Below are 27,944 nucleotides of genomic sequence, written 5' to 3'. Positions count from 1 at the left end.
TGTATATACTAGAAGTCCCCCAGGGGGGCTTCTAGTATATGTGTAAAAAAAAAAAAAAAAAGTGTTGTTAATAGTAAAAAGCCCCCTCCCCTAATAAAAGTCTGAATCACCCCCCTTTTCCCAGGTTTTAAATAAAAGTAAACAAATAAATAAATAAACATGTTTGCTATCGCCGCGTGCGTAATCGCCCGAACTATTAATTAATCACATTCCTGATCTCGTACGGTAAACGGCGTCAGCGCAAAAAAATCCCAAAGTGCAAAATTGCGCATTTTTGGTCGCATCAAATCCAGAAAAAATGTAATAAAAAGCGATCAAAAAGACGTATATGGGCAATCAAGGTACCGATAGAAAGATCACATCATGGCGCAAAAAATGACACCTCGCACAGCCCCATAGACCAAAGGATAAAAGCGCTATAAGCCTGGGAATGGAGCGATTTTAAGGAACGTATATTGGTTAACAACGGTTTGAATTTTTTACAGGCCATCAGATACAAGAAAAGTTATACATGTTATATATCGTTTTAATCGTAACGACTTGAGGAACATGCATAACAAGTCAGTTTTACCCCAGGGTGAATGGCGTAAAAACACATTTCCCCCAAATAAAAGAAATGCGTTTTTTTTTTCAATTTCACCACACTTCGAATTTTTTTCTGGTTTCGCAGTGTACTTTATGCAAAAATTCAGCCTGTAATTGCAAAGTACAATTAGTGACGCAAAAAATAAGGGGTCATGTGGGTTTCTAGGTGGAAAAATGCAAGTGCTATGACCTTTTAAACACAAGGAGGAAAAACCGAAAACGTAAAAACGAAAATGGGCCATGTCCTTAAAGGGTTAAGTCTCCCATCAGCTTCAGTAGTTTGTGACGTCACACTACCCAGCAAAAGACTTGTACATTGCGAGTGTTGCACGCGCTACCGGCCGGAGCGCGTCCCTTGTGAAGAGGATATTTCAATTGGCGCAAACAGACTGCAACTCTCTTCAACAATCACTACACCACCACCTGGAGTGAGGATTGCTAGCCTCTTTCCACACTATCCCAGAGGGGATACAGGCAGTGGATTACCTGAAAAACCTCAACCTGGATAGAACGTGTATCTGGAGGTTAGTACTGGTTATACAGCCAGAGTGTAGGGCTTTTTCAACAGTCTATTGCAAATTCTATATATCATATGTGCGGAACAGTTACAATTACTTTGTTTTTTAAGTCTTTATGATTTCCTGCAGATTATTGCCGTGTCAGTCACTCTCCAGTCACCATGTTTTATTCCATTGTAGGAATCATTAGCCTGTGCAAGCCTGGAAACTCCGGCATCCAGTCCCTGATTGGAGTCCTATGTATACCAAACATGGAGATACGGGTAAGGAGTGTTGTCATATAGCGACCATCAGGTGTTTCCAGTGATAAAGGGGTTATCCAGGATTGGGGGGGGAAAAAACTCAGCTACTTTCTTTGCAAAAAAACAGTGCCACCCCTGCCCTCAGGTTGTGTGTGGTATTACAATTAAGCTCCATACACTTCAGTGAAACTGAGCTACAAACCCCACACCCAAACCGAGAACGAGAGAGATGCTGTTTGTAGTAGAAAGCAGTAATGTTCCTGGATTGACCCCCTAAAGGGCTTTTCACGTAGATGCAACTTATTACCTAGCCAGCAGCTTTACAGAGCTATTGTCCTCTAGAAAATCAGAATAAAGTGGTCATATGACAGACGTCTTGGCAGTGCTCATTTATGTGGGGCCTCTCTTGTGCTGACACTTTAAAAAGGGATGATTCTACCTTTGCCCTTGGTACAAGCAGCCACCCTAACCATATGTTTATATTCATTACTGTTCTTTCTTGGCACGTGTCCATTGACTTTTTGTTTTGTCTCTTGTATTGTTTTGCACAGCGAGGTCTTCTCGAGGTACTGTATGAAATTTTTCGCCTCCCTCTTCCTGTTGTGACAAAGGACTTTATTGAAGCTCTGCTGAGTGTCGGTAAGTGCCGTAACAGGGTGGGCTTTCTCACCCTCCTGGACTTGTGGTTTCTGTTTGCTGTTTAGTGAGGAGGGAGTCTCACCATAGACATGAATGGCTTTATCTATAGAATGCCTTACTAGTAGAGATGAGCGCAATTTGAGCATACTTGAGTCTTATCATTTAGCATTTGATTACCGGTGGCTTAAGAAGTTGGATTCAGCCCTAGGGAGTTGTGGAAAACATGGATACAGTCTATGGCTATGTTCACACTACATATAAGTCCGGCCGCATATTTTTCGCGGCCGGACATATGCGTGTAAAACTCCGGCCGGGATTTACGCAAGTTGCGGCCGGCTACGTACGGTCCGCGAACTTACGCCCATAAGCTACGTATGTTTCCCGAGCAGCTTACGTAGCGATCTGACAGCGGTCTTTAACTTGGATATCTTCGGCTAGCCCCGGACACCCCACAGAACCTTTTGGATCGGCAAATCAAAGTGTAAAAATGAAGATATCACCACTCTGTACGGGACCGCATTTTATGCTACCGGTGTAAGTTACAGCATTTCCGTCCCGAAACAATGGTCTGGTTCATTTTTTACGGTGTCTCATACGATCCGGGCATACGTTCGTACGTAGTGTGAACTGTGCAGCCGTAGATCGTATACTTTCCATTGTACGCAAACTACGTAAATCTCCGGCCGCTTGTTCATGGAGCGCGCTACGGCCGGAAACTTACGTAGTGTGAACATAGCCTATGGCTGTATCCATGTTTTCCAGGCAGCCTTAGGGCTGCATCCAACTTTTTCAACCACCGATATTCAAATGCCGAACGATCGGACTGAGGTTGCACTCATCTTTCTTCACAAGGGATGGGATCGGGGGGGACGGACCATTATTGCGGAGAAATGTGTAGATCCTGTGGATAGGCCATAAATGTCTACCCTTTTAAAATAGGAACAGGTTCCCCTACCCCTTTATGATTACAGCTCCTGTATCTCTCCATAACACATTGCATCGCCCCTCTGTCCCCTCTGCTGTCATATGTAGATTAGCAAGCAGGGATCGGAGTAATTTGCAGCATCCGACTACATATTGGAATTGTTTGTAGTCTGTTACCATGGAGACACGCAGAAGCTGTAGACAGAAAACTCATTATGGAGATGGAGGAATAGCAAAAAATGGCTGCAAAATTCTGCATATCTAAAACTTTACATTTAACCCTAATTTTTAATGCCCTCTGTTTCTGCTACAGACCTATGATCGTACATACATTGACTAAGGGTCCATTCACATTTAGATGTCTGCTGCTTTGGCTCGTGTCACATTTCCCCTGTAACGCCCCCCTGCTGGAGGAATTCTGCATTACATGTTGGCTATTCAGATATAGGGGGCCAAGATGACTATTCTGAGTGGCGGACCCCGCAGACCTCCATATACCCTAAGAGACCACTTGTGGTCCAGAAATGCCTGCATGACACAGACCCTCTTACATTTTCACCCTTAACGTTTCATTGTTCTTTCTTCTTTAATTTCAGACCCAAGCCGCTGTCAGGAGACTTGGAGACTTTCAGACGGATTTGTAGCGGCAGAAGCGAGGACCATTCTTCCCCACAGAGCGCGCTCCAGGTATGCGTTGTGGAATGATGACAATTCAGCCTCCCTGCCAGATTCCTACAATCTCGGTTACGCAGTTGAAAGTTTTGTATATCTGGAAAAGGGCCTGGAAGCTAATAAGAGAGATGTGTACCACCGCCGGGATACAATGTACTCAAGTCACAGCAATCTGAGTAGGAGGAAGTGAGGATGGGGTTTGTAAACAATGAAAGCTTTCATCCAGCCACAGGAAAGAGTTCTCCAATGTATCCTGAGTGTATGATCAGTGGGTGTGGAAGCCCACAGGCCCTTTCCTATTGAAAGACAGTGTGTGGCTGTGCCTGGTACTACAGCTCATGCCTACAAACAACATGATAATACATAGGTCGCTTATCCTAAGTTCCTTTTGCACCCGACGGGAGGCAGCAAAATAAGTAATCAATCTCAATTCCTTCTTATTCTCGTGACGTCATGCATCCGATCACAATTGGTCTTCAGGCACATAAGGGTAATATAAAGTATGATAGATTTTTTTTTTCTATTGTCTTCTAGACCTGACCTTATTGACAACTACCTTGCTTTAGTATTGTCCGCGTTCATCACTAATGGACTATTGGAGGTAAGTGTCAGGCAGGTTGGTAACTCAGCAGATATAGGACCATGCAGTCTAATAGATAACTTATATTATATTATACCCAGGGCCTGGTTGAGGTGATCACAAGCAGCGATGATGACGTATCGGTCAGGGCTACAATCATCCTTGGGGAGCTCCTGCACATGGTAAGCTATATTACAAAATGGTGGCCCACATTTATTAAAGGGGGCTTGTCACGTTGAACATGTCATGTGATCTGCAGGCAGAATGTTATAGAGATTGTTTTATAGGTATGTGAGTTGACTTGTGGCTCTGAACCTGGCCTGTAGTAAAAGTGGACAAAAAGTAATGGAGAAGTTGCTTTGAAGGGGTTACCCAGGATTTTGAAATACACAGCTTTTTTTCCATGCAAAAACAGCGCCACCCCTGTCCTTAGGTTGTGTGGTGTATTACAATCCAGCTTCATTCACTTCAGTGGAACTAAGCCGCAATGCCACACCCAAGCTTTTCTAAGCCTGGATAACCCCTTAAGGCTGTGTTCTCACTACATATATTTGTCAGTATATTTCAGTCAGTATTGCAACCAAAACCAGAAGTGGATTAAAAACACAGCAAGGATCTGTTCACACAATGTTGAAATTGAGTGGATGGCCGCCATATAACAGTAAATAACGGCCATTATTTCAATACAACAAAATAACAGCAAATATTTGTGTTTTTAATCCACTCCTGGTTTTGGTTGCAATACTGACTGAAATATACATACACTGACCGAAATATACGTAGTGTGAACGCAGCCTTAAAGTGAATGAATTAGCAGGTGGTAATCTTTTTCATCCACTCCCTTAGTAACCCATAGATCTAAGGCCATGACATGATACGTTTTCTTTTTATTCCCTAGGCAAACACAATCCTACCCCATTCCCACAGTCACCACTTGCACTGCTTACCCACCCTTATGAATATGGCTGCGTCCTTTGACATTTCTAAGGAAAAGAGGCTGTAAGTATTATAGGGTTATTACATAGAGTAGCGTTCCCCCAACCTGTGGATTCCAGCTGTCCTGCAAAACTACAGCTCCCAGCATGCCCTGTCAGGCACAGCAGGAAAGCCACTGGGGGGGGGGGGGGGGGGAATTGACTTGGGGGCGACGTGTTTAACATAAGTGAAGTTACCTTACCAGTAAATCCATTCTCTTCTACATGTTTACAGCCGCGCCAGTGCAGCTCTGAACTGCTTGAAAAGGTTTCATGAAATGAAGAAGCGAGGTCCGAAACCCTTCAGCCTGTATTTAGATCACATTGTGCAGAAGGCTATCGCCACTCATCAAAAAAGGGATCAACACATGCGTGTCCAGAAGGATATATTTATTCTTAAGGTAATTTTACATATGTATGTTTGCCTTATATGTTTTCCAGTTTAAAGGAGAAGTCCCACAAAATAAAACAAAAAAAAGAGGCGGGGGATAGTGGGGTTGTGGCAAAACGTCATGGCTCAGTTGAGTGATTGCCCGCTCAGCCAGTCAGTGAATGGGGCTATGTTCCTGTCCCAGTCACTGATTGGCTGAGCGAGCAATCACTCAACTGAGGCGTGACGTTGCAGCTAGGACCCATATGCAGCGCTACAGGGCACGAGGATACGTTTAGTTTGTTTATTATTTTAATTTGGTGGGACTTTTCCGTAATAGAGTGCCTGTCATTAAAAATAACATACAAGTTCAGCAGCAGCCAGGGAACACATCCTTGTAGAAGGCAATAGACTGGGGATGCACGCTGTGTCGCTGGGATTCAAAGGAAACATAGAAAATTGTCGGCAGAAAAAGACCACTGGGTCCATCTAGTCTGTCCTTTTTAGTATTTTCTTTCTTATTATCTTAGGATAGATGTATGTTTATCCCAGGCGTGTTTAAATTCTGTTATTGTAGATTTACCAACCACCTCTGCAGGAAGTTTGTTCCAGGTATCTACTACTCTTTCAGTAAAATAATATTTTCTCGCATTGCTTCTGATCTTTCCCCCAACTAACCTCTCACTGTGTCCTCTTGTTCTTGAGCTCAGTTTTTTACTAAAAATACTCTCCTCTTGAACCTGACTTAGTCCTTTAACATACTTAAGGGAGCTTCACACGTACCGTATCGCTGCGTTTTTATCGCTGTGTTTGGTGCAATTTTTACATGTGAGTTTTGCTTTTCACATGAAAATCATGTGAAAATCAAAACTCGCATGTAAAAATCGCACCAAACACACAGCGGTAAAAACGCAGCGATACGATACGTGTGAAGCTACCCTTAAAGGTTTCAATCATGTCCCTTCTTTCCTCCAGACTATACAGATTCAAATCCTTAAGTCTTTCCCGATATGGTTTATGCCTCACACCCTCCACCATTTTTGTAGCCCGTCTTTGGACCCGTTCTATTTTATCAATGTCCTTTTTTAGGTGAGGTCTCCAGAACTGGACACAGTATTCCAGATGTGGCCTCACCAGAGCTCTATACAGCGGGATCTCAGTCTCCCTCTTCCTACTGGTTATACCTCTAGCTATACACCCCAGCATACGATTTGCTTTCCCCACCGCCTGGGAGCTTTATTGCATGTCCAAATACCACACTTTGGTTTTTGACAAGCATATGTATGATCCCCTATGATCCGGAGATATAGCTGGGGAGAGAGTGGGGCAAGAGCACCATCTACTCGCTGGCCTATCGTTAATTCTGATATAGACTTACATTGTCGGGATTAGTTGATCAGGAGATACAGCCGGGGAGTGTATGACGCTTCTGTCGCTCTCTCTCCGTGCTACATCTCCTGATTACAGTGGGTCTCAGCAGGAAGACCTGCTGTGATCAATGATGACACGTCAAAAGTAATTTTTAATGATAGGTACTCTTTATTAAAGGGGTTATCCTGGATTAGAAAGAACAGCTGCTCTCTTCCAAAAAGCGCCACCCCGTCCTCAGTTTGTGTAGTATTGCAGCACAGTTCCTTTAACATAAATGGAGCCAAGTTGTAATACCACACACAACCTGAGGTCAGAGGTGGCACTGTGCTTCATTTAATCCTGTAGATTCCCTTTTAAAGAGGTTACCCCAAAATTACAAGTTATCCCCTATCCACATGATAGTTGGAAAGAAGCATTAGGTTGTGGTCTCTCTGCTTAAACTCTCTAATCCCAGACTGGTAGTGTTCATGCTAAATCTCTGCTTCATTCACTTTCTCTGGGGCTTCCAAGCACAGGAAAAGCCCTATAGATTGACTGGAGCAGTGGCTAAGCATGCACGCTGCCGCTTCATTTTTCCGAGGGCATAGTTCTCCGTTCTTGTGGTTGGTGCGTGTACTAGTGGACAGACCTCACCGTAACCACCTTATTCCTTGTCTTTCTGTATAGGATGCAGAAGATGCTTTGGTGATGAATCTACGAGATAGCCAGGTCCTTAATCATAAAGAAAACCTCGACTGGAACTGGAATCTCATTGGGACCATACTCAAGGTTCTTGAATTCTTTACTCTTCATTTCTTCTTAAGTTTAGAAGAGTCTCGTAGGGGAATCAGGACTCACAAGCTTTCTATCTGAGTGATAGGGGAAGCAGGACTCACAGGCTTTCTCTGAGTGGTGGGGGAATCAGGACTCACAGGCTTTCTATCTGAGTGATAGGGGAAGCAAGGACTCACAGGCTTTCTCTGAGTGGTGGGGGAGTAGGACTCACAAGCTTTCTATCTGAGTGATAGGGGAAGCAGGACTCACAGGCTTTCTCTGAGTGGTGGGGGAATCAGGACTCACAGGCTTTCTATCTGAGTGGTAGGGGAAGCAGGACTCAAAGGCTTTCTCTATGAGTGGTGGGGAAAGCAGGATTCACAGGCTTTCTCTGAGTGGTGGGGGAGAAGGACTCACAGGCTTTCTCTATGAGTGGTGGGGGAAGCAGGACTCACAGGCTTTCTCTATGAGTGGTGGGGAAAGCAGGACTCACAGGCTTTCTCTGAGTGGTGGGGGAGTAGGACTCACAGGCTTTCTCTATGAGTGGTGGGGGAAGCAGGACTCACAGGCTTTCTCTATGAGTGGTGGGGGAAGCAGGACTCACAGGCTTTCTCTATGAGTGGTGGGGGAAGCAGGACTCACAGGCTTTCTCTATGAGTGGTGGGGGAAGCAGGACTCAAAGGCTTTCTCTATGAGTGATGGGGAAAGCAGGACTCACAGGCTTTCTCTGAGTGGTGGGGGAGTAGGACTCACAGGCTTTCTCTATGAGTGGTGGCTCACAGGCTTTCTCTGAGTGGTGGAGGAAGCAGGACTCACAGGCTTTCTCTATGAGTGGGGGGGGGGGGGCAGGACTCCAGGCTCTCTCTCTCTGTGATAGGGTGAGCAGGACTCACAGGATTTCTCTATGGGTGGTGGAAGAAGCAAGGACTCACAGGCTTTCTCTGAGTGGTGGGGGAAGCAGGAGTCACAGGCTTTCTATGAGTGGGGAAGCAGGACTCACAGGCTTTCTCTGAGTGATGGGGTGAGCAGGACTCACAGGCTTTCTTTATGAGTGATGGGGTGAGCAGGACTCACAGGCTTTCTATACGAGTGGGGAAGCAGGAGTCACAGGCTTTCTCTATGAGTGGTGGGGGAAGCAGGACTCACAGGCTTTCTCTAGGAGTGGTGGAGGAAGCAGGACTCACAGGCTTTCTATATGAGTGCGGAAGCAGGACTCACAGGCTTCCTATATGAGTGGTGGGGGAAGCAGGACTCACATGCTTTCTATATGAGTGGGGAAGCAGGACTCACAAGCTTCTCCATACATAATCAGGTCTGACACATCCACTTTGTATTTTGCTTAGTTTTCTTTATTATTTATTTTTTATTATTATTATTATTATCTTTGCTTTATTTTTCAGTGGCCAAATGTGAATCTGAAGAACTGTAAGGATGAGCAGCTGCACAGGTACAGACACGATACCTCCTCCTCTGGGGTTTACTTGGCGCTATCCTGTGCCGTTACGTTGTGTTCTGTATCAGTGAACTACACCTCCTGGCCATCCTTTATTTTCATTCTCCTTTTTCTATCCTCCAGATTTATACGTCGGCTTCTCTTCTTTTACAAGCCCAGCAGCACGCTCTATGCCAATTTGGAATTGGACCACAGTAAAGCGAAGCAGCTGACAGTGGTGGGATGCCAGTTCACAGAGTTCCTGCTCGAGTCGGAGGAGGTGAGTCACATTTGACTTGGAAAGCTGCTATACGGCAGAACTGGCAATGAAGCCCTAAGCATGGCCGCACAGAACCGGATGCTCTGCCAATACCCACTGCAGATGACACATTGGCCTGAGGCCCTTACCCCAGAACCAGCAAGTCATTCCTATTCATCTGCATGTGATAATAAATGTGAAGCCGTCCGGACATGTTTCATGATGATGACAAGAATTTTATTTTTCTCACCCAGGATGGACAGGGTTACTTGGAAGAACTTGTGAAAGACATTGTGCAGTGGTTAGTGTCCATATCAGGGATGAAACAAGAGCGCAGTCTCCAGAACAACGGATTACTGAACACTCTCAGCCAGTACTACTTTCTCTTCATTGGTACTCTCTCCTGTCATCCGCATGGAGTCAAGATGCTGGAGAAGTGCAATGTATTCCAATGGTAAGTGCGCACGTAAAGAAGTTTTTAAGGCAATATTTGATGATGATGTAACCACAGTATAGGTCATCAATGTCAGATTGGTAGGGTGCCTATACTCTCCTCCCATAAACTTGCTGTCTGCAGGAACTGTGATGTCAGAATACATACTGCTAATCGGTAGGGGTGTTGCGTGTATGCACCCCACCTATCTGATATTGATGACCTGGAAAAACCTTTAATCTCATTGGTGAGACTTTACACCAGGCATGGGGAACTTTCAGCTGTTGCAAAACTACAATTACCATCATGCTTGGACAGCCAAAGCCAGAACATGATAGGAATTATAGTTTGAAATGGGTGTGAAAATAACAGACAAGTTAACTCGCTTGTCCCCCGTGCCTCATAGCGCCACAGCCACTGAGCCACTGGTGATGCTGTTTTCATACTCCCGCCTGCCTACAGATTTCGAAGTTGGTGGGACTTCTCCTTTAAGGGTGCGTTCACACGTACAGGATCCGCGGCAGATTTTATAGCTTCGAATCTAATCTGGGCCATCAAATCTGGTGTGGATCAGTTAAATCTGCTGCAGATCTGCTGCGGATCCTGTACATGTGAACGCACCCTAAAGGGGTTATGCAGGCTTAGAAAAACATGTCCACTGCGCCACTCTTGTCCTCAGTTTATGTGTAGGTTTTGCAGCTCCGTTCCATTGAAGTGATTTGAGCTGAATCATAATAGCACACACAACCTGAGGACATTGGTGGCGCTGTTTTTGCAAGAAGTAGCTATGCTTTTTCTAAGCCTGGGTGACCCCATCAACTAAATACCACTGAACACGGTGAGATGTTTTGTTATGTTAGACTGTGCCCCCTCCAGTATAGAAAGGCTGCCTAGAACAGTAGAAAACAATTGCAGCTATTGTCAGTCCTTGTCATTACCATGTGTAATGCTTTGTTTGTGTATTTCCTGCCTCTGGATAGCGACAGGCGCTCGTCCGCCTTGATTGACACTTCCTCTAAGGAAATTTGAAGTCTGAATTTCTTGGGGAAAAGAAATCCTCGAGTCACTTTTTCTTTTTATATTACAGTCTCCTAAATCTTTGCTCGCTAAAAAACCAAGACCACTTACTGAAGTTGGCCGTCTCCAGTTTGGATTACAGCCGGGACGGGCTGGCCAGAGTCATCCTGTCCAAAACCTTAACCGCTTCTCCTGATGTGAGTCTGATTGATAGCGCTTGTTTTCAATCACAGAATCAGCGAGGCGTCACCGAGTAATCTCGTTCTCTGATGTCCTCCTTACTGCCGCTGATTTGTTTTACACTGGACCTTTTTATCTGTGTTTTTATTATGTAATCATTCTTGCTATTTCTTGTTGTTTTCTTAAATTTCATAACAGACTTAAAGGGGTATGACGGTGAAAATTTTCTTTTCAAATTAACTACTTTCAGAAAGTTACATAGATTTGTAATTTACTTCTATATAAAAAGTCTTCCAGTACTTATGAGCTGCTGTATGTTCTACAGGAAATGGTGTATTCCAGTATGACACAGTGCTCTCTGCTGCCACCCCTGTCCATGTCAGGAACTGTCCAGAGCAGTAGCAAATCCCCATAGAAAACCTCTCCTGCTCTGGACAGTTCCTGATATGGACAGGGATGACAGCAGAGAGCGCTGTGTCAGATTGGAAAGAAAGCACCACTTCCTGCAGGACATTCAGCAGCTGATAAGACAGGAGACAGCAATACCGAGCCGATTATCCTCAGCACTGCTCCGGCACCGAATCCACCCCCCTAAACTTTACTCACGATCACTAAACCTGCAGTGTCATCTGTGTCATCCCAGCGCTAAACTTTTTATTACTAAATTTGAGACATGTGACCTCTATTAGCCACCATTTTGCAAATGAACCAAAATCTTACATGACTTACAATACATTTGCTGGCTCAGACACGATGGTAGTGTCCTCTTTTAGCAAGGAAATGGCTTCATTCAAACTTTTTTTTTTTTTTTTTGTTTGTTCAGTTACTGAATCTGGGTCATGTAACCTCTGTTCAGCCAACTGCATATAGACTGTGTGATTTGATTCTGATAGACCGTCATAGTAAAAAAATATACTATGCTATGCTGTATACATGTATAAAAGAGAAGTCTAATAAACAGAAGGCCTCCTTTTGGCCTCAGTTAGGGGAATGCAGCTCTTTTAGATATATTTGAAGAATATATTTAGAGGGTCCGGCTGCTCGTTGGTGTATATGGATGATCTGTCTGGATTACGTTATTAGTGTTATCGTTTTCCCTCTTTGAGCAGAGTTGTCGACTCTACGCCACAAAGCACCTGAGAGTTCTCCTAAGAGCCAATGTCGAGTTCTTCAGCAATTGGGGGATCGAATTATTGGTGACGCAGCTGCACGACAAGAACAAAAGTATCTCCACCGAAGCCCTGGACATCCTAGATGAAGCTTGTGAGGATAAGGTGCGGAACAGTGTACAATGTATTCTATTATTATTATACTGATCCACACTAGAGCAGATAAAAACTAAGAGAGTCTTCTTGTCAATGATGGTGTGGTCGTTTCCTCTAGGCTAATCTCCATGCTCTCATCCAGATGAAACCGGCGCTCTCTCATCTTGGAGATAAGGGGCTCCTTCTCCTCCTTAGGTACGGCTGGCCATGACTACATACATTTCCTCTATAGTCTGCCCTTTCCTATTTGTATTCATCTGTCACATACGTTGCAGGTTCCTCTCTATTCCAAAGGGGTTTTCCTACTTGAATGAAAGGGGTTATGTCACAAAGCAGCTGGAGAAGTGGCAGAAGGTAAGGACTGTAGTAGTGTGTTAACGTTTTGTTCATTTTAAAGAGGTTGTCCAGGCAAACAAAAAAAGAAAACCCGCACCCTAATACTAATTCCTCCCTTCCTTAATGACCCCCATCAACCCTTCCCCCAACCCACACAGTGGATTTTACAGCAAGAAACTCTGCTGTGTTAAATACACTTTGATACGGTATGTGTGAACAGACCTTAAAGGAGAGAAGGGGATCAGGAAAACTTTTTTTGGGGTGCATTTTTTAAATGTTCAGTGTTCCTTAAAGGTGTTATATTACCCCAAATCCCTGCTGGCTCAATGTATTCCTTTTATATAGAAGCCAGCCCTGATCATAGAGCTGGTTTATCCATCCCTCAGGAATCGCTTCTGCTAGTGGGGAAAGCAGAGACTGACTGAGCCAGAATGTGTTAATGGCTAGTAGCTATAAATAATTCCTCATAAAAATGGGTGACAGTGCGATTCGTAGCCTGTAGAAATGTAGCCCCCTCCATTTCCCTAGTTAAACAGAATCTGTCGCTAGGTTTATGCTTCCTTAAATGAGGGCAGCCCAAACTAGTGACATAAGTGCTGAACAGATCAGTGGTTTATTACTTACATCATTCTGTTCAGCCGTTCTCCTAATATGCAGGAGAATAGGATTGTTGCCAAACCCCTCCCCTCGCCCTCCAGCTGATGATTGACAGTTGACTGCCTATACACAGCATGGATAGATAACTGCCAATCAGCAGCTGGTGGGTGAAGTTTTCTGCTTCTCATGAATATCCAGGACTACTGGGCTCATGCACATAATGAAGAGGACAACTTATTGTCTATGTTATTCAGGAAGATATCTCCCAATCAGCTGCACAGAACAATGTAAGTGATACAACATTCTGTTCAGCTTGTCTCTGTCACTATTTTATACTACCCTGAAAATTCATAGTAACAAATTAGATTTAACTTGCTGTCACTTCTAGTAAATTACACTTTATTACATTGTATTGTTATTTGTTTCCCCGTTCAGGAATATAATTTAAAATACGTAGATCTAGTTGAAGAGCAGCTGAATGAGGCACTGACCACCTACCGCAAGCCTGTGGATGGGGACAATTATGTGCGACGCAGTAATCAAAGGTAAGTATGTAATAACAGGTGATTTGCTTATAGTAACGGATTAGGTTCCAGGGTCAGCATTGACATCATGATCATGTGGCATCGCCAACATGTTTTTTTTTTTTGTTTTCTTTTTTCCAGGGTGCAGCGTCCATATGTGTATCTGCCAGTTCACCTCTATGGGCAATTGGTACATCATAAAACCGGCTGCCAACTCTTAGAAGTCCAGGTAGGAATGAGTCATGTCTGCATTGGATATGGACTGAATCTATATGGATTTACACCGCAAGTTAGAAACAAAGCGCAATAGAATGGGTTATATATGTTATTTATGTTCCTATCTGCATCCATGCTTCCTTACTGAAGTGCCGCTCTTTTATGTTTGCACAGAACATTGTCCCAGATCTCAGTTACACTGTTCGATCTCCGTCACTGGATAAGTGGGAAGGAATCAAGCAGCTAAAGGCAGCTCTATGGTCATTGGTAAGAGTCATGCGATACTGTCACTCAAGGGTTAAAGACGAACTGCAGGAAGCCAAGCTGTAAATGTGAGGATGTCAAGCTTGTCTCTCAGGGTTAGGATGATCAGTGACAGCATGGCTACAGGGAAAACTAGGCCATGTCAGAGGATAGAGGCTAAAACATCGCTGCCCTCAACGTAGTCGTCATAGACATGACCTGTATTCTGATCGGGAGGATGGGGAACCTGGCTGCAGGGAAAGTGATTCAGAGAATAGAAACGTGTCAGGACATGCTGAGAGTTGTAGTTATGCAACTCTGAGAAAGCTGCAGGTTGGAGGTTATTGTGGTTAATCTTTAAAGGGGTGGTTCATCTATTTTAGTTTGTAATGTCACTGATCAGTAGGAAGGTTCAACTGCTTAACCTTCAGTGATCATCTGTAATCTATGGTACAGCAATGATTGTTCAGTTTCCCTGCAGCACCACCACAGGACAGAAGTGGTACTGCACAGTTATCACTGTAAAGAATAGGCTGTCTATACAGTGTACTAAGATGGTTGGGGATCACTGTCTTAGAATCACAGAATAATACCTTGCCGTTTTTTTTGTTTGTTTGTTTTCAGGGTAACATCGGCTCCTCAAATTGGGGTCTTAACTTGCTTGTAGAAGAACATGTGATTCCGGATATCGTTGCACTGGCTCAGCAATGTGAAGTGCTCTCTATTCGAGGGTAAGGCAATCTTGTGAAACAAAGTGGTTTTTATTGATCAGTCAGTGAGATAAAGTGATGAAACTGCTGCAAAACAGAACCCTAGTCATGTGACATGTTTTTCAGGTATATTTTGGATTCATGCAGCTACCTATAAGGTTTGCTTATAGGCTTGCTATAGGGTTCGCCTTATACTCTCTGAATGATACTTTGCATGTTTCTAGGACCTGCGCCTACATCCTTGGTTTACTTTCCAAAACGAAGCCAGGATGTGACATCCTGAAGCAGCATAATTGGGATGCGGTAAGACACAGCAGAAGACATCCGTGGCCGGTGGTTCCTGATGACATGGAGCAGCTTTACCATGAGCTGTCGTCTATACCCAGCACGCTCAGCCTGAACTCTGAGTCCACCAGCTCACGGCATAACAGCGAGAGCGAATCTGTACTTCCCAGTAAGCTTTTTTTTCTATGACCAATGCTGCTACTTAAACTTAAAACTTGACCAGAGGATGCACCAAAGTTATCAGTGCGTCTGATAGATTTGGCACATTTAACGGGTTTTTTTTTTTGGCGCCTATTGGTTGCCGTATATGATATCACTGTTTTGCACCTAAGTTTTGGTGTGCTTTAAACCCATTTTCTGGATGCTTTCTAGTTAAAGGGGTAGTCCTGCCTGAGCCTGCCCTATCCAAACAGGCCGCTGGGGTCCTCACTGATACAATCATCCCAGGAATGCATAGCCACCGCTCCATTCATTCTCTATGGAACATTTCTGAGGGCTGAACTCCGAGCAGCAGCCCTATAGAGAACAATGCCACTTGATTGTATCCCGTTTTAGGGATTATTGGGGGCAGGAACTGTCCAGAGCAGGAGAGATTTTCTATGGGGATTTGCTATTACTACTACTACAGTTTCTGACATGGACAGAGGGGGCAGCGGAGAGCACTGTGTCAGACTGGAAGGAATACACCACTTCCTGTAGGACAGTAGTATGTTAGCAGATCTTTGTTGTATGTTTGCAAATCTCTCTAACCTTCTGACACCAGTTGGTTATTGGTTAGATTTATCTACACATGGCTGCAAAATCTACACGTCCGACATGTGAATGTAGACGCAGACTTGCTGTGGATTTCAGACTTTCTAATGCAAAGGGTAAAATCCACAGGATGATAGTCAGTCCCCGAACTGTACAGTGATAATTTTCATGCGTGATAAATCCTATGGAACCAACCTCTTTGTTCTCTTCTCCTGAACAGGTGGTATGTTCATCATTGAAGACGACCATTGTGGTAACTCCTCATCCAGCAGCCCCTTCTATATGTATGACGATCATGAGCAGACGTTCTTCGACAAACCCTTAAAGGACAAGGACCGCAGTCCGTTCACGCTTCTCGCCCAGAGCAAGTTTGTAAAAAACAGGTTCCTAAACTCCCTTACTCTGCCAAGCAAGAAGTTCCGCAGCAGCAGCAGCAGCGATCCCAAAACCAGCAAACTGCTGGAGAATAAGCTGGAGCTGAGGCGGAACAGAACGGTCACCGAGCCGTGGTCAGATTCTGAGTTCCCCTCCATGGACAGTTTAGGCTCCGTCTTTAAGATTCCTAAAATAAGCACCCATCGTTTGGACACATCTGTCAGTAAACACATGGACGACAATGGCAGCACTCCCAGTATTACCGAAAATGATCTCAAGCTTCCGAAAAGTTTAGGGAATGAAAACCACAGAGACCATGCCAGCAGAGAGCGGCTAATAGGGGACGGCTCCACCACCACACACTTCAAAAGCCGCAGTTTAAGCTTCAATACAGACACCACCACCAGTGGGATCAGCTCCATGAGCTCCAGCCCTTCCAGAGAGACTGTGGGAATAGACACTACGAACATTGATACGGACTGTGGGAGCCTGAGCACGGTGATAAGCACCAAGACTGTGAAACAGAGCCTGCCCGCCATGCTGCACCCCAACCACCTGCCCCTGTCTAAGTCAAACTCTGTCTCCCTGGTTCCTCCAGGCTCTTCCCATACTCTTCCCCGGAGAGCACAGTCGCTGAAGGCTCCTTCTATCGGTGCCATAAAGAGTCTGGCTGATTATCACTTTACCTACACCAGTTCACGGGATGCGTTTGGCTACGCTACACTGAAACGGCTGCAGCAGCAACGGATGCATCCATCACTGTCTCATTCAGAAGCTTTGGCCTCTCCCGCTAAAGACGTTCTCTTCACTGATACGATAACAATGAAAACGGGAAGCTTAGACTCTAGACTAACCTCAAGCAGGTATACTTACCATTATAGTGTGAAAGATGGATGGCAATGCACAGGGTGGATAAGTGTCTTAATTCAAGGGTGGGGAACCTTCCGCACTCCAGCTGTTGCAAAACTACATTTCCCATTATGCCTGGACAGCCAAAGCTTTGGCTGTCCAGGCATAATGGGAACTGTCGCTAAGCTGCAATTCTATATACACTCCACAAAGTGGTGCTCTTTTATAAAGAAAGCTGCCACGGCTTTACTAGGGACATGTTCACTTCATTTTTGGCACCTATTGTTTGCAAGGTTGTGTCCTTTAGTTGTCAGTCTGAATTGCAGCACATATCTTTTAGCTCCTATTTCTAATACTTTCAGAATAAGTGACTATAGATGACAAGAAGTCGAGCATGCTTGAGACCCATCATTCGGCATTTGACTGAATTTTGAGTTGGATGCAGCCCTTGGGAGTCCTGGAAAACATGGATGCCGCCATAGGACGTATCCATGTTTTCACAGACTCCCTAGGGCTGCATCCATCAACTCTAGCCACCAGTATTCAAATGCCGAACAATCAGACTTGAGCATGCTTCAGTTGCGGTCATCTCTAATATACATGCTCATATTTGTCCAAACTTTTGCTAAGTGCGAGACTTAGTTGGTGAAAAAAGTTGCAGTTCCTTTTTGTCCGTGGCTACAGACAACATGTATATATATATATATATATATATATATATATATATATATATTAATATAACACACACTTTATATGGATCTCTAAATCACACGGCTCATGTCTCTGATGAGTATCAGGTACAGCTGAAGGAACCTGAACCCCCCACCAGTGAAAGCTTAAAGCTCCAGATGTAGCCACTTTGTTCTGGCATGGTTATGGGGTCCTGACACTCTTTATTGGTTGCCCTATGGATACTTCCTTAAAGGGGTACTCCGGCTATTTTTTTGTTTTCTTTCAAATTAACTTTTTTTTTATAAAGTTATATAGATTTTAGACCTAATTAAAAATCTCTCATCTTTGAGTACTTATCAGCTGCTGTATGTCTTGCAGGATGTGTTTTTTTCTTTCCAGTCTGACACCGTGCTCTCTGCTGCCACCTCTGTCTGTGACAGGAACTGTTCAGAGCAGCAGCAGGATATACAGCAGCCGATAAGTACTAGAAAACTGGGGATTTTTAAATAGAAGTAAATTACAAATCCATGTAACTTTTTGACACCAGTTGATTTGATAGAAATCTCTCTATGCTACATGCGGATGCCCTTCTACACACAGTGATGCAGTCTGCAAAGCATCACCATGGGTAGCAGAGTTAAAAAATATTGGCTTCTTCCAGAAACAGCACCACCCCCTGTCCTAGGGTTATGTTTGTTATTGCAGCTCAGTTTCATTGAAGTGAATGAAGCTGAATTGTAACACCTCACACAATCTGTTGACAGGGGGGTGGTGCTGTTTTTGCAAGGAAGTAGATTTACTAGCATTAGAATTAAGTCTTCCCGGTCCTGACATATGATGTTTATTACATTCAGGTTCATGAAGGCGCTGAGTTACGCCTCTCTAGATAAAGAAGACTTACTAAGCCCTATAAACCATAACACTCTGCAGCGGTCGTCCTCTGTCCGCTCCATGGTGTCCAACGCAGCCTTCGGCAGTTCAGATGACTATATCGGCTTGGCTTTGCCTATGGATATCAATGATATGTTCCAGGTAAGCTAGTGAGTTCATGTCCCGCTTTGGCTGGATATACCGTGTTACTGATGTTGGATCATTGAGTACTTTTTTGCTGATTTTTGCAGGTAAAGGAGACCCCTTATTTTCAGAAGACTGTGCTGTCCAGTGAGGATCGAGCTTCTAAAGTCTTCGCTCCTGAAGTAGGAGGTATAGTGAGAAGTTTTGTTAAAAACAACCCTAGTGCAAAGTGGAAATGCTGCGTGTGACCATACCCTTAAAGCAGGGAAAGGAAACCTGCGGCCCTCCAGCTGTTGTAAAACTACAACTCCCATCAATCCTGGACAGATAAAGTTAAAGCTTTGGCTTTCCAGGTATGATGGAAATTGTAGTTTCACAACAGCTGGAGGGGCAGCAGGTTCCCCATCTCTTTTGTGGCTCTGTGCTTTTGATGAATTATATCCCTATCCCCGTCTTTTGCAGGTGTCACCGGATCCGGGGTGAAGAGCCCATACCAAGCATTGCGACAACAATTCAGTATTACGGAAATAATGAACTCGAGTCGCTCGGACGCCTCTCAGTTCCTGGAAAACATGGAAGACACGGGCCTGCAGGAGCATACAGACGAGAACTGCCTGCACTGCGTGGGCATCCAGATCTTAGGTTACAGTAGCAGCCTTGTCAATGAATATAGCCGGTTAGGTAGGTTCATAGCTGGGATAAGGGATGAGCTGGGCCAGGACTATGATTTGTGTAAATCTGGGAATTGACATTATTTAAAGGTGTACTTAAAGGAGTACTTTTTCTTTCAAATCATCTGATGTCAGAAAGCTAGAAATCAGGTCTATCTAACCCCTATCGCTGCGGATACTGAAAGTGTAGAATTATACTTCACCTGTTTTAGTGAATGGAGAAGTCCGAGACTGTTTACCTGAGACAGTGAATGGATTTGTATAACCACCATCTTCTCTATCGTAAGGGTCTCAAACCCTTGTAATCAGTTAGTTAACCCACCTCCCATCCTGTGAATAGTTGATGACTCTTAATCTTGGCATATATCCCCTTTAAGCCGAGAGCAGGAAGGCAGGGCTCCCGAGGATTAGGTTTACTTTAACTAAGCGGCCTGAACTGTCCTTATCAGTAGCTTAGAATTCACTTAAAGGGAACCTGTCACCACTGCCTGTACCACGAGTCATCGAGGTTCTCCCTGCCACCCTGGATTGATAGATCTCTTCCTGTAACCAAACAGGGAACGATCTATTAATCAAGCCGGATTCGGAAGAAGCGAGCCGAACCATCCTAATGATTCTTGGTTCAACATGAGAGGGATGACCGGTTCCCTCTGTTTATATGACGTGATATGTTGCTTGGGGGCATAGACCAATCTCCTTTAGTTTTGTTTAGGGACACCACCATAAAGAATGAATGTGTCATTGCCTCCTTTCCGTTATTTCTTACATATCCCACATTTTTTTGCATTTGCTCAGTTGTTTTATTTTTGAAACGGTGAATACCCAGAATCCCAGAATCCCCCCTATATAGGGGGCTCTGCGGTAGCCGTGACACACACATTGGGTTGAACTTTGCATACAGGTTTCACACTACGCTTCTGGTGCTTTTGTCGACGACCTGTCGTTCTCTAGCTTTTGCAAAACTACAACTCCCAGCATACCGGGACAGCCATAGACTGCCAGAGAGGGCATGCTGGTAGCTTTAGTTGTGCAAAAGCTGAAAGCCCCAGGTTGGAGAGAACTACTTTGGAGAGTCAATAGGATAATGGTCGCAATGATGGTGTTATATAGGATGAACTTGTCATGTAGAAGAAGTAGTGGCACTTACCAGGATAAATTGCAAAATCAAACAAAGTTTGGTGAGTGCCACTATTTCTTCTACATGACAAGTTTATAAAAGACTGCCATTTGGAGTTGAGCACCACTAAGGCATTGCATACGATAGCCTCCTCCAGCAATCCACATCATTATAATTGCCTGTAAGCCACAGCCCGTAGTGCCGAGACCTCTCATTGCATGCAGTTATATTGGATGATGTGTTCAGAGAGCCCCCTGTGCCCCCAATCAAGAAGTTTTATTTTGTTCCCTCAGTCTTTATATATTATTTGCTCATTGTCCATTTCAGTCCTATTCAGCATTGACTCCATTGTTTATCCCCAGACTTTCCTGACATTCCATACTCTGACTGGTGTGCACATAGCATCCCCAATCATTTAGAGGTGGTGTCCCATTCTTCCAAGTGTTCTGGAATATCAGGGTGTAGTGATGGTGCGTCCCAGGGCTCTGCCAGCAGCACCAAAAGTACAGAGTTAGTTCTAGGTAAGTGTTTACACACATTGTTGTGTGCCGACTGCCTGATGCGGTGATCTAACACATTGCGTTGATGTCAGCTCACTGATATTTAGTGTGTTTCTGTATTCTGACACTTAAAGTTTCTGTCTGTGTAAAGCAGAGGTCTGGTGTTTTTGTTTAAGGGGTCGGACACTTTCCTAAAACTAGTTGCGCTGTCTTCAGTAATTCTGTGACTTCACCAATGCTGCCACATCGGCACTGTGCTATAGGGGTGTGTCCCCCATCCCAGGCCATACGTTGAAAGTGTGGTCTGGAGGAGCATATGATGCACCGCCTCATCGGCCATCCAGCTCTTGATGCGCGCATTCGATCCTATTGTCACCAGTGTAAATGTCAACCAGCACCTGTGCAGTGAAATGCCATTCTGCGGCATCAGTCGTCTTTGCTCTGAACAGTCACATAAGCAGGATCAGTAAAATCTGTAGTGGATCAGACATTTAGGGGGAAGTTTGTGGGTAGGGCTTTTATTTTTTATTTTTTTTCATTATAAGCTGCATCTATACAAGCCCGCCTTGACATCAGTGCATCAAGAGCTGGGCAGCCTGATGGCATGGTGCATCACATGCTCCTCCCGGCCACACTTCCAACAGATGGGCAAAACAGGGTAACTCGTATAGCACAGTGTCAATGAAGCAGCATTGAAGACACAGAATGGTGCAGAATTACTAAAGACAGCACATTTGTAAGTTTACCTTTTACATTCAGGATTAACCACAACCTTTTTTAGGACAGTGGCCAATTCCTATAATCAGTTACAGTAGCAATGTCTCTCTTCATACAGTAATAATGCCCCCTGTGCTTTATACTCTAATAATGCCCTCCTGTAACCCCATACAGTAATAATGCCTCCTGTGCCTCCATACAGTTATAATGCCTCCTGTGCCTCCATACAGTAATAATGGCTCCTGTGCCCCCATACAGTAATAATGCCCCCTGTGCCCCCATACAGTAATAATGCCCCCTGTGCCCCATACAGTAATAATGCCCCCTGTGCCCCATACAGTAATAATGCCCCCTGTGCCCCCATACAGTAATAATGCCCCCTGTGCCCCCATACAGTAATAATGCCTCCATACAGTAATAATGCCTCCTGTGCCCTCCATACAGTAATGTCTCCTGTGCCTCCATACAGTAATGATGTCTCCTGTGCCTCCATACAGTAATGATGTCTCCTGTGCCTCCATACAGTAATAATGCCTCCTGTGCCTCCATACAGTAATAATGCCTCCTGTGCCCTATACAGTAATACCCCATGTGCCCTCCATACAGTAATAATACCCCTGTGCCCCATACAGTAATAATGGCCCCTGTGCCTCCATACAGTAATAATGCCTCGCCTCCTGTGCCCCCATACAGTAATAATGCCTCCTTTGCCCCCTTACAGTAATAATGCCCCCTATGCCTCCATACAGTAATAATGCCTGCTGTGCCCTATACAGTAATACCCCCTGTGCCCCCATACAGTAATAATGTCCCCTGTGCCCCCATACAGTAATAATGTCCCCTGTGCCCCCATACAGTAATAATGTCCCCTGTGCCCCCATACAGTAGTTATGCCTCCATACAGTAGTAATGCCTCCATACAGTAGTAATGCCTCCTGTGCCTCCATACAGTAATAATGCCCCCTGTCCCTCCATACAGTAATAATGGCCCACTGTGCTCCCATACAGTAATAATGGCCCGCTGTGCCCGCATACAGTAATAATGGCCCCTGTGCCCCCATACAGTAATAATGTCCCCTGTGCCCCCATACAGTAGTTATGCCTCCATACAGTAGTAATGCCTCCATACAGTAGTAATGCCTCCTGTGCCTCCATACAGTAATAATGCCCCCTGTCCCTCCATACAGTAATAATGGCCCACTGTGCTCCCATACAGTAATAATGGCCCGCTGTGCCCGCATACAGTAATAATGGCCCCTGTGCCCCCATACAGTAATAATGGCCCCTGTGCCCCCATACAGTAGTTATGCCTCCATACAGTAGTAATGCCTCCTGTGCCTCCATACAGTAATAGTGCCCCTATACAGTAATAATGCCTCCTGTGCCCCATACAGTAATAATGGCCCGCTGTGCCCCCATACAGTAATATTGGCCCCCTGTGCCCCATACAGTAATATTGGACCCCTGTGCCCCATACAGTAATATTGGACCCCTGTGCCCCCATACAGTAATATTGGACCCCTGTGCCCCCATACAGTAATATTGGACCCCTGTGCCCCCATACAGTAATATTGGACCCCTGTGCCCCCATACAGTAATATTGGACCCCTGTGCCCCCATACAGTAATAATGTCCCCTGTGCCCCCATACAGTAATAATGCCTCCATACAGTAATAATGCCCCCTGTCCCTCCATACAGTAATAATGCCCCCTGTGCCTCCATACAGTAATAATGTCCCCTGTGCCTCCATACAGTAATAATGCCCCCTGTGCCTCCATACAGTAATAATGTCCCCTGTGCCTCCATACAGTAATAATGCCTCCATACAGTAATAATGTCCCCTGTGCCTCCATACAGTAATAGTGCCCCCGTTCCCCCATACAGTATTAATGCTTCCTGTGCCCCATACAGTAATAATGTCCCTCTGTTCCTCCATACAGTAATAATGTCCCCTGTGCCCCCATACAGTAATAGTGCCCCCCTGTGCCCCCATACAGTAATAGTGCATCCTATGACCTACACCTATTATAAAGTTATAGAGCCATATTATAGGTACATAATAAAGCTTTATTTATATAAAACCAAAGTTCCCCTTTAACATATATTTAGTCAATAGGGGAGATTTATCAAACATGCTGTAAAGTGAAACTGGCTCAGTTGCCCCTAGCAACCAATCAGATTCCACCTTTCATTCCTCACAGACTCTTTGGAAAATGAAAGGTGGAATCTGATTGGTTGCTAGGGGCAACTGAGCCAGTTTCACCAGGTTTGATATATCTCCCCCCTTGTCTTTGACTCCAAATTCAGTCTGTTCATGTGTAATGTATATGTCATCTGAAGCATCGGTGTCCTGGGAGGAGAATGAATACTATAGGATATATAGATTAATGTAAGTTTTCTCCATAGGAGGAAAGTCCATCCCTGAAGATACGCCTGTGTGCCGGATATTGCTGCGGAAGGAAGTCTTAAGACTTGTCATAAATCTAAGCAGCTCTGTAGGAACAAAGAGTCATGAAACCGGACTCCTAACGTAAGATATTATCCCTTATGTGGCTGTCTATGGTTTATTATCATATGGTTGTAGAATATGTCTGTACCAGGCAGTGATCTCCATTCTGTGGGTCTCCAACCAGTGCAAAACTACAACTCCCAGCATGCCCAAATTGTAGTTTTTGCAACTGGTTTCTTGGAGTGATTGAAGGTAACAGCCATGAGTAATAGATACCAATGGTCCTTATATTAGAGCAGTGCTCCCCAACGTGTTGCAGAACTACAACCCCAGTCAAACCTTGGCCATAAAGTCTGACTGACTGATATGACAGGTACACATTGAGCCTCACTGACTACAGGTTGGTGTCATCTTTTTGGCTGTGCTGCTGCATACAGCCAAATGATGATCAAACATCTAGGGCAGGCATGTCCAAAGTCCGGCCGGAGGGCCATTTGCGGCCCGCGTTCTGAACTTTTACGCCCCCCCAGGTATCCAGCTTGCTATTATCTGCCTGTGTTATAAAGCATATAGCATGTAGCATGTAAAATGGTCGGCCCTCGCACATGTTCACTTCATCAAATTTGGCACTCTTCGAAAAAAGTTTGGACATGCCTGATCTAGGGGGTGGAGGACATGGGTAAAATTGCCTTTGGATATTTTTCACACACGTTCTTCAAAAATCCCCCCCGACCGCCCCTCCAGTGTAATACACTCAGCATGTATGTGGAGGATAGGAGTCTTCCTCCTCTAGGTGAATACAGTTGGTTTGATGAGACTGTTGCTGCGGTGAAGTAAATGCTCCTAACAGCGAGTATCTATCTATCTATCCTTCTATTTATCTCCTATCTATCTATCTCCTATCTATCTATCTATCTATCTATCTATCTATCTATCTCCTATCTATCTATCCTTCTATCTATCTCCTATCTATCTATCCTTCTATCTATCTATCTATCTATCTATCTATCTATCTCCTATCTATCCTTCTATCTATCTATCTTCTATCTATCTATCTATCCATCTATGTTTTCCTGTGTAGTTAATAGAAGTGTTAGCTGGAGGCCTCCACTGTTCCCTTTCATGAACGGTTCAGGTTGTGGTCCCTGCTGATCCCTGCAGCCATGTTCCTCATATGATGTGTCTGTGTGTGATGGAGCGGACATCTATCTATATTCATACAAATGTGTGAAAATAAACCTCGCCATCCTCCAGCTCTGAGGCTTCTGGGAATATAACGGGACAGCTCGCCGGACCTTGTCACACAGCGTTATGTTCAGACGTCTCCCGGAGCTTAGCCTGCTGATCCTCCCAGGACAGCTGACATCGCTGCGCTGATTATGTATTGTCTTTTCCTTTGTTTCAGAATTAAAGAGAAGTTTCCTCAAGCTTTTGATGACATTTGCCTCTACTCTGAGGTTTCCTACTTATTAGCACATTGCACATTTCGTCTCCCATCCCGGAGGTTTATTCAGGAGCTGTTCCAAGATGTGCAATTTCAGATTGTAAGTATGGGACTGTGATAGTTGAGGCATTTGAATAAAAAAAGACACCTCAAACGTTTTTTGTTTTTTTTTTTAAAGGTTTTATTTATGCAGTTTTTAATAATAAGAACCACAAAATAGAGGGAAAAAACCCCAAACAATAAGCCTCACACAGGCAACAAGTCATGCAATAAAAGGCCGGGTTTGTCTCAATGCTGAGATAGACGGGAGAAACATGCGACTATGCGCTTCACTCCTCCGTACCATTGAAGGCTCCATAGACTTGTAATGGAGCTTGTCTGGTGCAGTGAGGCAGAGAATGCAGGGAACTGGGGAGAGAAGCACCCACCCATGTGCTTCTCCCAGATACATCAAGGAGATGGTGGTGGGGTCTCAGTGTTTGTGACATGTCCTTCATCTGTTTATACGGCTTTTGTATGTCTTACAGATGCATGAAGAAGCGGAGGGTCTCCTAGCTGTTCCACCAAAGCAACCAGTAGTTTGCGACGATGCAGAATCCTGACCATAGATTTACATTATATATATATTATTATGGACTAAGTTCTGGACATTGCCTGGCTGACCGGCTGAAAATTGCAGGAGCACCTTCTCTCGTTCAGCGCTGACTGCCCAGCGCATGGTGAATGAAGAACCCTCTTGTTTTTTTTGTTTTTTTTTAACCTCTGCTACATTGGATTATTTCACCTTCCATACATCTATCTGTCTGGATTCATCCTTAGGAAAAAAAAAACTACTCTGTATGCAACAGCCAAGCACTGAAACCCTCCCACACAGATTGTATATAGCTGGACCTCTCCTCTGATCAGCATAACAATGCCTTGTACATGGACCTTTGTTACATTACCCCCCCCCCCCCCCCCCCCCCCCCCGCATGGTCCCTCCAGATCTGCCAATCTTCTTAAAGACACCTCAGGGAGAAAGACCCTGTTGTACGTTTGAAAAACACTACTTGGTCGGGGATGTATTTGGTCTCTTTTATAACAAGACAACCTAAAAAGTTATTACTGCACCCGGAAGTGTAGGTTCACTTACTTACCATTACTTATAACAGCGGTGAGACATAAACCCTTCTGTATATCAGAGCTCGGTTACAGTGGTCAATCTGAGAAAGTAAGGGGTATGGGAGGGGATGTCCTAACTGCGGACTGACTCTTTTGACTGTCAACCATGAAAAAACAAAGCTCTAAAGTAGTCGACCATATTGCAGAGTAAAAAAACTCCACAGCGATAATAGCAGTATTTATTTTCAAACTTGATTCCTGATGGTTCTCCGCCCTTTGAAATGAATTTTTGATATTACTTTTTTCTAAGGACGTCCAATAATATCGAATTCCCGTATTAGAGGATTTTTTTGCCGTATACAAACATTGTGCCGATTTTGCTCCTCAATGATCGATTCCACTTGAGACTCGCATAAGAGTCTTACAGCCCCTCCCATCTATAGACGACTACGACTACATTTCACTGCAACATAATTGTAGGTCATGGAAAGCAAAAAGCATGAAATCTGTCATTTTTGCACATTCCGCGAGAAGACAAAGAAAAAAGACAATCTCTAGCAATTTCATTTTAATTTATCACGTCAAAATATAAGACTGCTAGAGGAATACTGGATGAGCCGGAAGATATTCTAGCACCAAACCCATGTCTGTGTTGTGTTTTTTTATTTTTTATTTCTTTCCTTTATTTAATGCCAGTGTTCCTTGGAAAATAGTTTTGCACAAGATTCATACAATAGAGTTGGTCGGAAGAGGCTGGCGGCTTCGAGATGTGCACCTTTTCTGGTTTTGTTTAGTTTTTTTTTGTTGTTTATTTTTGCTTGTTTTATACATATCTGTCTGATACCGGATGGAGATGTTCAAAAAAAAAAAAATTGGAAACTTTTTGCTGCCAGATTTCTTTAACCATTGCAGCGCAAAGTGTTGAGCGTTGTCTGGCAGCTAAAGCGTGAAGATATGCAAATATGTATATAAATCGCATGGATACCTTCACTACATGGCGTGTATGTAACTCACGTTTTATCATGTCGAATGGCTTGAGTGTATGTATATATCATCCAGCTGGACTGTTAGAATCTGTGCAAATGATGAACTTAAGTGTGAGATGAACAGTGTAAATCTTCATCACAGAATATGTCCTAGTTGCTTACCCGGAAAT

The 27,944-nt window shown here is 44.2% G+C and overlaps 1 protein-coding gene across 2 annotated transcripts in view; it reads left to right on the top strand.

The window, feature by feature from the left end:
• The window catches only part of RICTOR (RPTOR independent companion of MTOR complex 2), a 62,962-nt gene extending 36,312 nt beyond the window's left edge, over window positions 1–26,650 (top strand). The window contains exons 11-38 of one of the 2 annotated variants that reach the window (XM_069963093.1): window positions 1,284–1,366; window positions 1,897–1,984; window positions 3,505–3,595; window positions 4,115–4,181; window positions 4,262–4,342; window positions 5,059–5,159; window positions 5,370–5,535; window positions 7,542–7,643; window positions 9,029–9,075; window positions 9,205–9,340; window positions 9,574–9,773; window positions 10,840–10,966; window positions 12,059–12,223; window positions 12,333–12,409; window positions 12,490–12,568; window positions 13,583–13,692; window positions 13,813–13,900; window positions 14,062–14,154; window positions 14,755–14,861; window positions 15,065–15,294; window positions 16,099–17,116; window positions 18,629–18,806; window positions 18,896–18,977; window positions 19,251–19,469; window positions 20,939–21,097; window positions 24,201–24,324; window positions 25,649–25,787; window positions 26,215–26,650. In XM_069963093.1, coding sequence (XP_069819194.1) covers window positions 1,284–1,366; window positions 1,897–1,984; window positions 3,505–3,595; window positions 4,115–4,181; window positions 4,262–4,342; window positions 5,059–5,159; window positions 5,370–5,535; window positions 7,542–7,643; window positions 9,029–9,075; window positions 9,205–9,340; window positions 9,574–9,773; window positions 10,840–10,966; window positions 12,059–12,223; window positions 12,333–12,409; window positions 12,490–12,568; window positions 13,583–13,692; window positions 13,813–13,900; window positions 14,062–14,154; window positions 14,755–14,861; window positions 15,065–15,294; window positions 16,099–17,116; window positions 18,629–18,806; window positions 18,896–18,977; window positions 19,251–19,469; window positions 20,939–21,097; window positions 24,201–24,324; window positions 25,649–25,787; window positions 26,215–26,289 — 4,232 coding nt within the window. In that variant the 3' untranslated portion in view covers window positions 26,290–26,650. The remainder of the gene's footprint in view (window positions 1–1,283; window positions 1,367–1,896; window positions 1,985–3,504; window positions 3,596–4,114; window positions 4,182–4,261; window positions 4,343–5,058; window positions 5,160–5,369; window positions 5,536–7,541; window positions 7,644–9,028; window positions 9,076–9,204; window positions 9,341–9,573; window positions 9,774–10,839; window positions 10,967–12,058; window positions 12,224–12,332; window positions 12,410–12,489; window positions 12,569–13,582; window positions 13,693–13,812; window positions 13,901–14,061; window positions 14,155–14,754; window positions 14,862–15,064; window positions 15,295–16,098; window positions 17,117–18,628; window positions 18,807–18,895; window positions 18,978–19,250; window positions 19,470–20,938; window positions 21,098–24,200; window positions 24,325–25,648; window positions 25,788–26,214) is intronic. The other variant, XM_069963094.1, reaches the window with a different exon arrangement.
• The last annotated feature ends 1,294 nt before the right edge of the window (window positions 26,651–27,944 follow it).

Source organism: Dendropsophus ebraccatus, chromosome 3 (genome assembly GCF_027789765.1).
Source record: "Dendropsophus ebraccatus isolate aDenEbr1 chromosome 3, aDenEbr1.pat, whole genome shotgun sequence".
Taxonomy (NCBI): Eukaryota; Metazoa; Chordata; class Amphibia; order Anura; family Hylidae; genus Dendropsophus; species Dendropsophus ebraccatus.
Note: the sequence above shows the minus strand (reverse complement) of the source record. Positions and strands in the feature narration are given on the sequence as shown.